General features: G+C 39.5%; 1 protein-coding gene across 1 annotated transcript in view; it reads right to left on the bottom strand.

Annotated features, from left to right (window-relative positions):
• Nucleotides 1–5,540: 5,540 nt before the first annotated feature.
• VEGFC (vascular endothelial growth factor C) overlaps nucleotides 5,541–12,712 on the bottom strand; it is a 104,506-nt gene continuing 97,334 nt past the window's right edge. The window contains exons 5-7 of the mRNA XM_025434044.3: nucleotides 9,733–9,839; nucleotides 9,090–9,423; nucleotides 5,541–6,048 (exon numbers count right to left, since the gene is read on the bottom strand). Of these exons, the coding sequence (XP_025289829.1) occupies nucleotides 5,934–6,048; nucleotides 9,090–9,423; nucleotides 9,733–9,839 (556 nt within the window). The 3' untranslated portion in view covers nucleotides 5,541–5,933. The remainder of the gene's footprint in view (nucleotides 6,049–9,089; nucleotides 9,424–9,732; nucleotides 9,840–12,712) is intronic.

The raw sequence follows: 12,712 nt of genomic DNA, 5'->3' as shown, positions 1-12,712 counted from the left end.
ACTTCCACTGGGCAGCCACTGCCGAAAACGTGTGGAGTACAAATGTCTGGATGGGAATGAGGAAAGGAGTAATCAGGAGTTCAGGTCTATGATTAAGATGAGTAGGAGATAAAGGGAACAAAAAAAAAAAAAAAGGGAACAAAGTAGTACATTGAAAAAAAAAATCTGTCCTAGAAAGGAGATAAGAAGTATAAAGACTAGGGCCGATTAGAGGACATGTCACACAGCAGGGAGGACTCAGAAATCTTGGTGGCAAGAAATCTCGATATGACACAAGTACTGAAGAAAAGTTTGTGTGTTTTTTAAAGACTTTATTTATTTATTTATTTATTTATTTATTTATTTATTTATTTATTTATTCATGAGACACACAGAGAGAGGCAGAGACACAGGCAGAGGGAGGAGCAGGCTCCCTATGGGGAGCTGGACGTGGGACTCGATCCCAGGACTCTGGGATCACGCCCTAAGCCAAAAGCAGATGCTCAACCACTGAGCCACCGAGGTACCTCAAAAAAGTTTGTTTTTAACCTGAACATGTCAGCTACATAGTTTTATTTGTGGAGGTGTGATGATAATCTCAAATTTCCACTGAATTTAAGCACATAAATTTGAATATAAAGAAGATGATTTTTTTCTTGAAGATTCTATATTTATTCATTTTAGAGAGAGGAAGACAGAGAGCGAGAGCATGAGCAGGGAGGAGGGACAGAGGGAGAAGCAGACCCCCACTAAGCGGGGAGCCTGAATGTGGGGCTCCATCCCAGGATCCTGGGATCCTGACCCGAGCAGAAGGCAGAGGCTTAACCAACTGAACCACACAGGGGCTCCAGAAAGACTGATTTTTAAAAAGATGAGGAATATGTGCAGCTGCCTTAAAATGATGAAAATTTCCATGATTGTAACAGCACACTACAAATATTATTATAAAATCACACGAAGTAGTGTTGAATATACAGGAAACATCTTTTTCTTTTAAAATATTTATAAATCTGGGGCACCTTTAAAAGTATTTATAAATCTGGGGCACCTTATAAATGTGTAGCTCAGTCGGTTAAGCATCTGCCTTCAGCTCAGGTCATGATCTCAAATCCTGGGATCGAGCCCCATGTCGGGCTCCCTGCTCAGCTTCTCCATCCCCCAACCCCCTGCCTCTCTTGTTCTCTATCCTGCACATACACACACACACTCTCTCTCTCTCAAATAAATAAAATCTTTAAAAAATATTTATAAATCTTATTTGTAAAATTATTTCTTATTGAGACTGTTTTACATTCTCACCCAGTTAGTCATTATTTGGTGGATTTTAAAGAAGTTCCGAATGGTGCTTCACAGTTGTATGTATGAGACCAAGACCCTTGTTGCTGCCTATGTGGACAATCATAGCTCATGGAGCCTGATGTATAATCAGCCCTGGTGGGTGAGCCCAGGAGCATCATCTGAGAATTTTGACCCACGTACTTGTCGAGAATGTAGATACCAGGTCCTGGTGGTACAGAATTCCAGATGGCAACAACGTTTGAAGTCAACCTCTCCTTCAATGGCTTTGCCTGGATGAAATAGAGTGTATGTGTATCTGATGGAGGTTTGCAAACAGCACACCGGGAGTTTTAAGTTTTGGTTTCTTGGGGAAAATTGCTCAGTTTTGTTTTTTATAATAACTCTTTCCAACAGTTGAGACTTTCCACAATCTCAAAGGTGTGACCACCTTTGATATGAAGGAATCAGGGGAATGATGCTCTGAGCTATCTAAAGTAGTTAGGATTTAAGTAGTTGAATAAGATTTATGGTATGAGGAGACAGGATTTTTCATGTATAATTTCTTAATATGAGACATTTAAAAAACATTTCCTCTTAAAGGGGGGGGGTCACTAGTTTCAAGAACTGAGCTTTCTAAGCATTAAAAAAAGATTTTTAAAAAACATTAAAAAAATTTCCTACTAATGGGGTCACTAATCTCAAGAATTGGGCTTCCATGGGATCCCTGGGTGGCGCAGCAGTTTAGCGCCCGCCTTTGGCCCAAGGCGCGATCCTGGAGACCCGGGATCGAATCCCACGTCGGGCTCCCGGTGCATGGAGCCTGCTTCTCCCTCTGCCTATGTCTCTGCCTCTCTCTCTCTCTCTCTCTCTGTGACTATCATAAATAAATTAAAAAAAAATTAAAAAAAAAAAAGAATTGGGCTTCCTTGAAGTTCTTAGAAAGGTTCTGTGTATGTGTGCTTTCCCTCTCTCTGTATGGAGTTTACTATAAACTTTGCAACTTCAGAGGTGGGACTTCATACACAATTTTAATTCAGCTCCCTCCTTCCACAGAGTAAGAGAGGTTGAGACTCAGAGGGTTTTGGTGATTTGCTCAGGGGCATAGTACAAAAGTCAAGATTAAAAACCTGGCACATAATTCCCAATCCAGAGCTCCTTCTGTTATAGCATGCTTTTTAAAGTAATGAATCATGAGCTATGGAACAAAGAAAAAAAAAATCAAACACGTAAAACTTAGGTTTAAACCATCAGACACCATTTGCATTTCTACAAGTTACCAGGTTCCACACTGAAAAAATATCCTTACTATATACTAACACTTCAAACATGAACAGAAAAAGTAGGAATTACTTTGTGAAACATGTCCTCGGCTTCCTTAAATTGTTCTCTGAGTGTCCTCTATGTCTTTTTGGGAAATGATACTGGATTTGTTCAGAACTTTCTAGAATTCATCTCTATAAGAATCAGACAAATGCTCTCCCACTGTGGCAGAGTGCAATAATTTTTTTTAATCACTTTTTCGTTTGCAGTTCCAAAGGTAAAGTCCCTAAAAAAGCATCCTTTGAAAAGTCTGCCAGAGAAAGCTCAGATCTGGGGGGACAGGGTGGTGATGAAGTAAGGTGAGCTCGCTGCCCAGCACCTACTCTGGTTGGTAAACATGCCAAGTTATCTGAAGAAGGATTTTGGCCTTTGGCCACATGCTGAAGAAGGCTGTGGTGTGAGCTCTCTGACCTGCTCTGTCTGCTTTTTCTCTCCCACTGTGAGCAGAGCAGAGACCCAGGGAAACAGGTGAGGAGGGAGCCTGTGACCCTTTCTCCTTGTGTTACAGAAGTGCATTCTGGGTAGGCCAGTGAGTGCAGGTGGAGGACAGATTATTTTTAGAAAGTCTAATAATGGAATAGATTTCACTTAAGCAGTGAGCAAATTAAAACACCTTTCAAAACAAAACAAAACAAAAACCCTGGAAGCTAAATGTTATACAATTGCTTTTTTTTTTTTTTAATTTTTAAGTAATCTCCGTAGCCAACATGGGGCTCAGATTTACAACTCCAAGATCAAGAGTCTCATGCTCTACTGACTGAGCCAGCCAGGTACCCCTTCCCATTAGTCTTTTAAACTGAAAGTACAGTATTTGGTTCCTAGACATGAAATTCTGTGTATAAACTTTTAAGATTTGAATATATGTATTAACTGTCCCTGCAAGCTTCCAGTGTTTTCTCATCATCCTTATCCTTGAGATTTGGCTGGGTTGGTATCTCGAGACTCTTGGAGAGTTTACATTCTCAGTATTTTTTTTCTTCAGCTTTTTGCTGAATCATGCTTGCTAACATTCTAAATAATTATTTAGCCTTATCTCTAGTCTAAACTGGTACCACAAAATCTCGATTCTTATTATTTAGTGAAGTGAGATTTTTATGGTCTACATAAAATTGTTTGCAAGTATCTCTGGCAATGTATTGTTTTTGCTCATGTTACTTTTGATTTTGGCCAAAATTATTACATCTCCAGGGACAAATTAAGTGCTATTTTTCTGGCATGCTTCATGTTTTAATTTTTGGTCTAGTGATTTTTTTTTGGCTTACCCATAATATTCTGAGAAACTAATTGTCAACACATACTTTAGATTTTTTAAAGCTGATAGTAGCCATTGTACCAGGCTCTCATTCTTTACATGGCCTCAGGGGGTTCATTTGAACTTAGATTACATTTTTCCCCTAAATCTGCTAAACATTCAATATATTTTAAATGTATCAAAACTAGAAACAATTAGCCAGATTGCCATAATAGATTACATAATGTTTGTTTGCTTACATTCTTGGCTCAAGTGTGATAAAAAAATGATTGAATTGAACGTCAGTTGAATTTCATAGATGGTGACCAGTTTATGGACTAGACACCAACTATGCCTCCCCATTAGGTGGAAAGATGTTATTTATTTGATTCCACATTTCCATTGGTAGTCATCCCTGAGCTTGTTTTTTTTTTTTTTTTTTTCTGAGCTTGTTCTTATTGAGCAATATTGATGGAAACTATAGCTTTAGTCAAATTTAATTAGCTTTTTCTTTTGTATTATTAGTTATTATTATTGTCTTCTACTGTTCTCGTGTTTGAAAATGACTTGGACTGTGGTTTGAACATAAGGATGTATAATGGATAGATTTTGTCCCTTAAGGCTTCAGCCATCCTCACTAAAAAATAAGATGGTCCATAAATGTATATAATGAGAGAATTTCAGAAGAGCATTTTTTTCCCCAATACATGAAAAAATCGGCCTTATAAACTCTATGTTTAAGTTATGCAGAGCACGTAACTGGACTTTTCTAAACATTACACGTAACATTATTTTAAAAGTCAATACTGAAAATACTCAGAACATGTTTAACGCATCAGTCTGTTGAAATACTTTTAAAGAAAACTATTTTATGGCAAAACACAGAGGATGATATTTTGAGTTGTTGCCTACGCCATTTTGAAACATTTTTGTTAAATTTGCAAGCTTTAGGAAGCTTATATTTATATAGCTTGATAGAATTTTCTTCTCCTTTCAGGATTACTGTTTTTATGTATTGCTATAGCCTTATCTTTTTATGTATTGCTAGCAGTTATGTTTTATTCTTTGCTAGCAGCTCTATCTGACCAGCAAATAATCCTCTGTCAATAAGTGAACTAGTCATATGGTTGTGTTTATGTAGGCAAAATATTTGTTCCCAGAGAAAAGTATTTTAGCATGATGTCCTCTTAAACATGAGACAAGTACTTCAATTGTGTTATTGAAATGTCTCCTTTTTAATATATAAGAGTATTTAAACATGATCTCCAGTCTATATGTGCCAGAGAGGAGCATTTCAGCTCACAAAAAGCGTTTTAGTTGGTCAGGAGGAGTTAAATATCTGGGCAAGATTCTTTTTGAGTAAAATATTTAAAAGCCATTTGAATACATACCGGGGGATAATAAAGCAAGTGAAGAGTCTGAATGATCCCAGTGCACCGAATAGCTTCCATCACATGGACATGCTAAGCAGCATATCGACTCACTTGGTTATAAATTTAAAAATGTCATATGCTAAAACATAATCATGACGTATAGTGAGAGATGAATTCAAATAAAATGTAATAGCAACTGTTGTCTCTCTGGAACTTTCTTTTCTAGGATCACACATTTTCATAATAGTCAAAATCTGACATCTGGCTGGAGGAAAAGAGAAAGAGCAGGAATGTTTGAATGTTTTCCTATCATCAAGTTTTGCTTATTGTGTTTGATAGTAACGGACTGAACTTTCCAGTTTATAATACAATTTTCATTTTATTTTAAACATATTTTGCATGATATAAAAATATTGATCACAGTGAGCTTTACCAATTGTTATTGCTATAAACATGAATGCAGAAACAATATTTTTAGTGGAAATAAATTATATAGTCATTATTTTTTTTTTTTAATCACAAGAGAAAAACCTCAGCTGTCTGGTCATTGGCAGAAAAACCAGTCATTAAAAGAGGTCTTTTGCAGATGAGCTCCAGTCCGTTTCTGTAAAGTTATCCACACAGGTCAGCAAACACTGACTTCTGTCTCTGTCTCCATGGTCCCACCAAGGTCTCTGTGTTCACAGATAGTTCTAATGTGGCAACACGGTTTTCCAAGATAAAGAAATGGCAAACTGGAAAACAGTACAGTCTTAGTTCATCTGTGGTCTTTTCCAGTATGAAGGGACACAGCGACATACTTCTTCACTAAATATAAGTCCTTGCTCACAATGCCTCAGTCGGTTTGTACACGGTCTTCTGTAACAGCTAGAAAAACAAGGAGGAACACATTTTTGTTAAAGACCAAAGCAACGAATTCATTATGTGACAGACATGGTGGTTTCTCTAGATTTAAAATGAGCACAAAGTTACCCATTTTATCATAAAATTATTCTTAGGTTTACATCTTATTGAAGTTTGTGCTGAGACTTAACAGAAACTGAGGAAGAATAGAAAAGCCTAAAGCAGTCTTGCTGCTAGAACAGATGGGAGAGCGAGATGATGTGAGTGTTGGTTCTTTTGAAGTGCTCTCTGCGTCCCCGGATGAAAGGAACCTAACCCAGAAACCGTGAAAGTGAGGGATTCAGGTCTGTCGATGTGGTGTGAGCAAAGAAGCGTGGCACAGTTCACAAGAGTCTGGGACTTATATGGAACCCAGACTTGGAAGGGATTAACTGCAGCCACATTGGCAGGACCGTGGTCCTCAGTGGGGAGCCCCAACCTCACTCCATGTCTCTGTCTAAGCCGCCTGGGCTCCAGGTGGGAAGGGGGTGGTCTGGGGCAGGGGGAGCAGGACAGTGCTTGCTAGGGGCACCCTCTCTCTTCCTACCCTAGACTTCCTGGTTTCCAGCAGTGGTGAAAGGGCAGATGATCAAAGGGCCCTGGTGCTCCAGCAAATGGGAGCTGCCTCTGAAGAGGCCGTGGGAGTGTGAGTGTCCACTGCGAGAAAGGGCTGGGTGTCCAGGGAGCAATGCAAGGTGACCTGGCAGGGGAATCAAAAGCGCACACTACAGGGAGACTGCAAATGTGAGTCTGAAGTTTCATTTCTTGGGCTCTAGTAGAAAAGAAAGCATACCTAATTAAGATATTATTATTATTTTACTTCTAAGCACAAATGAATTTTTACAAGACTTCTGGTATTCCTTTACTAAAGAGATTCAGTTCTCAATAATTAGTGAAAGTTGCTGATTTAAGGCAGTGGGCAAAAAATATATACTCTGCACCCCCCTCACTTTTGGAATAAATATTAAGAGAAAATGAATGTACATATTTTCAAGATGTTAAATTACCTTTTTTTTTGCTTCAATATATACATAAAACCTGAAAGTATAGCCTTAGAAAAATGAACACTTGAAGGTTTCAGTAAATAGAAAATCTTCATGAAACAGTATACTATTAGAAGAAATACAAAGGTAGAAATCTTTCTCCTAAGTTAATATAAGAATTCTATAGAAAAATATGATGGCTGGTTAGTCTTCTGTAAACAAAGTTAGGTTTGGCAAGCATGCTAGGGTTCACTCAGAAGGGTTCAATATACAAGATGGTTTAATAATCTTTAGTATCTATATATTATTCTGCATTTTTTGGAACTATCCTCTGATATAGTAGGGGATCTGCAAGTAAAACTGAAATACAGTTATTGCTCAAAATATTCTAAAAATGAAACAAAAGCATCCCCATAAGGCACTCTAAAGCAATAATGGAAGATAAAATATCATCCAAGAGTTACCTAGATTCACTGAAGTTCCCTTAAGTGGTAGCTAAAATGTTAGTGTGGATAGATCACTAGAAATATAAATTCAAATGGGAGCACAAAACTCATGAGGATTAAAAAAGATGGACGTTTTATTTACTGGGGAAAGGTAATGAACATTAGTGCCGATGTGAAATGATAAATAAATGAAATTTAAGATTTAAGTCACGTGAGTGATCATCTGTTGTCTGCGCATTACTGGCACCTCTAAAGAGTAGGTTGGAAGAAGAGAACCCAGTGGAGGTGATGGAAGTAAAATGTTATGGCGGCCAAAAGAGGGGTGCTTCAAGAAAAAGGTACAGAGAAGACAGGTTACACGAAGACCAACTTGTCCACTGGATTTAGCAGTCGAGTCTATTGGGACCTCAAACAGAACTTCCTCATGGCGCTCTGGGGCATACCCTGGGTTACAGTTGGTTGAACAGATGAGAGATGAAAGAGGTGAAGGCAAATCCTAAATGCCTAGGTCTTGGAGCAACTTTGAAGAGGACAGAGCTTCACTGCTAAAGTGTGCTCAGCATCACAGTAAGATGCTAAAAATATAGAAGAGGCTTGGGAACTCTCAGAAACCCAGGGGAAAGAAAAGAAGTCAAAGATGTCAAACACAGGGAAGAGAGAAGACCCGTCTGGTGGAGCAGTGTTGAAGGAAATGCCAAAAACACAGATCTGGCTAAAAGAGTAACCTTCCCCCACCCCGACTCCACTTACCCTGAGGTTAAAGAGGAAGTAAGTAGTTCAGGGTGCTGTTTGAGTCTAAGTCTTATTTTGTTGTTCTTGGTGAAGAAGGGGAATCAATGTTCAAGGAGTGAGCCTTGAGTGATCTTTAACAATAGAATTTATTTCTCCAATTCCACTAAATACTTAGCTTAAGTATTTTTCTAGATACAATTCTACATTTAGTGGCGTGATCCTATCCTTTGTAAATTTTGCCTGAGATTTTCTGCACCTGGAGCAGCTGTCCTCCATTAGGTGTCAGAATTTGGGCAGGGGACAGGTGTGGGTGTTTGGATGTTCTGGAAATGCTCCTCAAGTGACTCTCCTGTGCATCTGTCTCCCAGCCTGCGCTCAGCACCACGGCCTCAGCCCTAGCCCTCGGGCCAAGCAGGAGGAGTGCATTCTGAGCTCAGCTCTGGTTTTGGGTCTCAGGGCTCTGGTCTTACTTTTTTTTTTTTTTTTTTTTTTTCTTTTTCAGGAGTAAACACAGTCTCAGTCAAAGTCAAGCATCAGTTAGAAAATAACAGAACTTGTCTTCCGGAACTTACTGGTCTCATTCTAAAAAGCACCTGCTATTTTGGTTGAGAAGACTCTTCCCAGTAAGAGAAACAAACACTGTTCATGGAGATTTCTTCTTTTTTTTCTTTTTTAAGATTTTATTTATTTATTCACGAGAGACGGGGGGGGGGGGGGGGGGGGCAGAGACACAGACAGAGGGAGAAGCAGGCTCCATGCAGGGAGCCCAACGCGGGACTCCATCCAGGGACTCCAGGTTCATGCCCTGGGCTGAAGGTGGCGCTAAACCACTGAGCCACCTGGGGTGCCCCTGGAGATTTCTTACCTGCATGTTTGATGTTGAAATTTCTTTCCTTTTAAGAAGCATTTCTGTGAATTTTCTGTACACTCACAGGCACATTTTCCAGGGTTTAGGGGTTGATTTCTTGGGCAGGTTCTTTTACATACGCACTGGCACGTGTTTTCATCAAATTCTCTGTTGGCCCCACACGAGTTGGGTAACAGTTTGTTTTTACAGACACACTGGCAGGAGTTTCTGTCTAGTTCCTTGTGGGGTCCACAGCTGGAAGGCCGGAGCCCCCCTCTGCAGACACACTGACACGTTTCTTCATCTAGCTCCTTGTTAGGTCCACAGATGTCATGGAATCCATCTGTAGAGTCTAGACAAACACAGTCAGACATCTTTACTACACCTTACTTCATTCGGGTGTGGCCTGAGACAATTAAAAGCATTTAGAAGCCTCTCTTTATGTTTTTCATTAGAGGGTGATGCACAAACATGAGTACGCTCCTTTACAAGGGAGTTCAAAACAGTACCAATGTCAAGTGGAAAGCATCCCGTTTTACAGCCGCTTACTTCAGAGTATGAAAACCTGAAGGTTGTGCAGGTGATTTTAGCAATATTAAATTATTTGTGAATCAAACCAGAGACACGTGGCATTTAGTCTTTAAAACATCGTTCTGCTTACCATCTCCAGAATTTGAGGCAAAAATAAAATCTTGCTGAGCCAGGCATCTGCAGAGATGATTATTCCAGATGTAATTTGTGGGGCAAGTCTTGTTTGCAGCTTGGCACCTGTGGGAGAGACAGACGAGTTAAGCAAGAATGGTCTACCTGGGACACAGAAGGGAGCATCTCTTACCCGTGCATCACAAAGCCGGCGCATGCTTGAGAGGAAGCTGTGGAAGGACGTCAGGATATATGAAATGAGATGTGGAAGTTCCTTCTCAAACTGCCCCCCCGCCTGCCCCTACATATGCAGTCAAATTCTAACCCAGAGCTGACCACTTAGTGGTCCCGTCTTCTAACCCTCCAGACCTTTATCTTGATAAGGCAAATATGTTTATTTGTATAATCGCATGGTGGTTTTATGTGTGTAAAAAGGGGATAAAGCTCTCATATCACTCTGCAACTGCCTTCTTCCACTTCCACTGAACAGTATATTGTGCATATCTTCGTAGGTCATTCCAAAATGTTCTGTTAGTGGCTACACAGTGGTCCATAAAATGCATGAGCACTACGATTAATCTCTTGGGAATTATTTAAATACTTCCAATTTGTGGCTTTTTCAAACAATTCCACAGGAAACATCTTCACATGTTGACCTTTATGACTTATTTCTGAAACACAGATACTTGTAAAGGGTCTATGAATCCAAAATTTCCTCTCTACACTCCACCGGGAAGGCATCGAAGACCATGTTTGCCGTCGTTGTTGCTGCTGTTTTAGTTTTTCCTCGCTCCCTCCCTCCGTCTCTCCTCTTATGTCCTCACTACTTCTTTCAGTAAAAATTACGAACATACGGGCTTCAATCAAGCCCACGGAGTGCTCCTCTGCTCCAGCTGTCTGACTGCTGGTTAACTGGGACTCCTTCATGTTGGCGCCTGGCTGAAATGAGCCGGGCAGTGGGGGGCTTCTCTGTTCTCTGAGACAAACAGAAGTCACAAGCTCTTCTTGCCCACTGTCTCCCCCACACCTAGAAACGGCCGTTCCTTCAAGGAGCCCAATTCTGTTTGTTGAGAAATGGCATGTGGGAACCGGTCTGTTGGGTGCCATCAGGTTACATCACTTCTTGACTTTTCAGGGTGCGGAGCTAGGAAGTGCACGCATACCCCACAGAATGTCTCCTTAGTTAATGTTCACCCATTAGAAGGATTCTTGGCTCTTAATATCCTAACTTAGGGAGTGTCTATAAACCCCTCACTACCTTACTTTTCAGCTGAGGTCAGTGCAGGGGAAATAATGATCTTTCACATTCAATATCGTGAACAATATGTGATAGAAGAGTGTTGAGTTACATTCCAGGCTGATAGAACATGACAGTCCTGCGTAGATATCTTAACAGGTGCACCGAGTGTAAACACACAGGTCATGTGCTTTGGATATTGCTAAGAAAAGTTTCAGGGCCCTACTGTGTGATGATACAGCGATACGCCTTTCTTGAAAAGACAGCCTGATGTCTCATTTAGCACCTCAGGAAGGACTTTTTGAACCGTGTAAGCACATCTGCTTTGTTAATGCATTTTTCCTCAACAACCACCTCTGAGGATACACGGCATCTCTCCCACCCAGGAGTCTCTACAGCAGCTCCAAGACCCAGAGGATCTCTATCTGCTCCATTCCGTGAGGCAGTCTGCCTAAAACCCTCTCCGCACACCTCTTGACACAACCTCAAATGGCAATGACTGTCTTACCCTTATCCTCCTCCCTTGTAACCTCCTTCAAGGGCCATGTCTCCAGCTTAATGAAAACCATCTATGATGGAAAGTTATCTTGAATTTATTTTTGATTTTTAAAAAGTTTTTGAACGCTGTGTGTTATCCGCTGTCCCATAACATGGGCTAATAATTTCTCATTCAGCATGCAAATAACCCAGGTAATCACATATAAGGAAGCCACGTGTTGACAACCATAACAATTGTTGGATGTCAAGGAAACCATGTTTGAGCATTTCAGATCCTATCAAGATAGGGTGTTACTTTTCTACAGGTATTATCTTTAAGTTCTTTGTAGGAAATTAGGTATGTGTGGGGCTTAATTCCTCCCGTTTAACACAATAAAAATTTGTTTGCAATATATATTTTTGGAAATAGGTTATTGCTCTTAAGTAAAAGATACCTGTAGGTAGTTTTAAGGAAAAAAAAAACAGTCTTAGTGTTATTTCCAAATATGATTTAACATTACTGGTTTTTAAATTTACCTCTTGACCTCATACTAATAACTTCCATTAAAAGTTTTGTTCCTAACAATCTTCATATTTGCTTAGGTATATACAATATATATATATGTGTGTGTGTGTGTGTGTGTATAAAAGTAAGATATTTGCCTTATCCTGCATATACTATATGCCTTTTTCTTTATAATTTAAGTTTTTGAAAATTTGTGTGTTTCCTGTTAAAATTATGAGAAAAATAGATATTCAGAGGATTCTGATCCATGTCCTCAGCATGCTGATCCTTTTTGTAGTTTTGGTTTATGTTTTCAGTGGTTCTTTTTATAAATAAAATAAAATGTATATGTATGTATTTTTTCCCATTCTGCTATATTTTTCCCATTCTGCTATACAGAAGCTTACATGCTATTCGAAACCTTGCTTTTTCAGTTAGCTGCATGCCTTGGCGAACCCTATACGTTCCTAATAACTTTATGTGTTCCCAAGAGCAAGTCTTCATTTAGCACATATTTTTGTCATTACTATTTTCTTGGTTAATCATGGTTGTACATTGTCCCACAAAAATATTTGAACAGTATTTCTCCATTTTCCAAAACAATATCATTGTTTTTTCATTTACCTCCTCTCCAAAGCTTTAGTCCCTTCCATCAAGTAAGATGCTCCTACGTTTAGTTATAGAATAGTAATGCAATAAATCCTGGCTGAATGAAACTCAGACCACTCTTCTATAAATGAAGGTAATCCATTTTGGCTGTGTTGCTTCCATGTTGACATA

The sequence above is a fragment of the Canis lupus genome, chromosome 16, assembly GCF_003254725.2.
Source record: "Canis lupus dingo isolate Sandy chromosome 16, ASM325472v2, whole genome shotgun sequence".
Lineage (NCBI taxonomy): Eukaryota > Metazoa > Chordata > Mammalia > Carnivora > Canidae > Canis > Canis lupus.
Note: the sequence above shows the minus strand (reverse complement) of the source record. Positions and strands in the feature narration are given on the sequence as shown.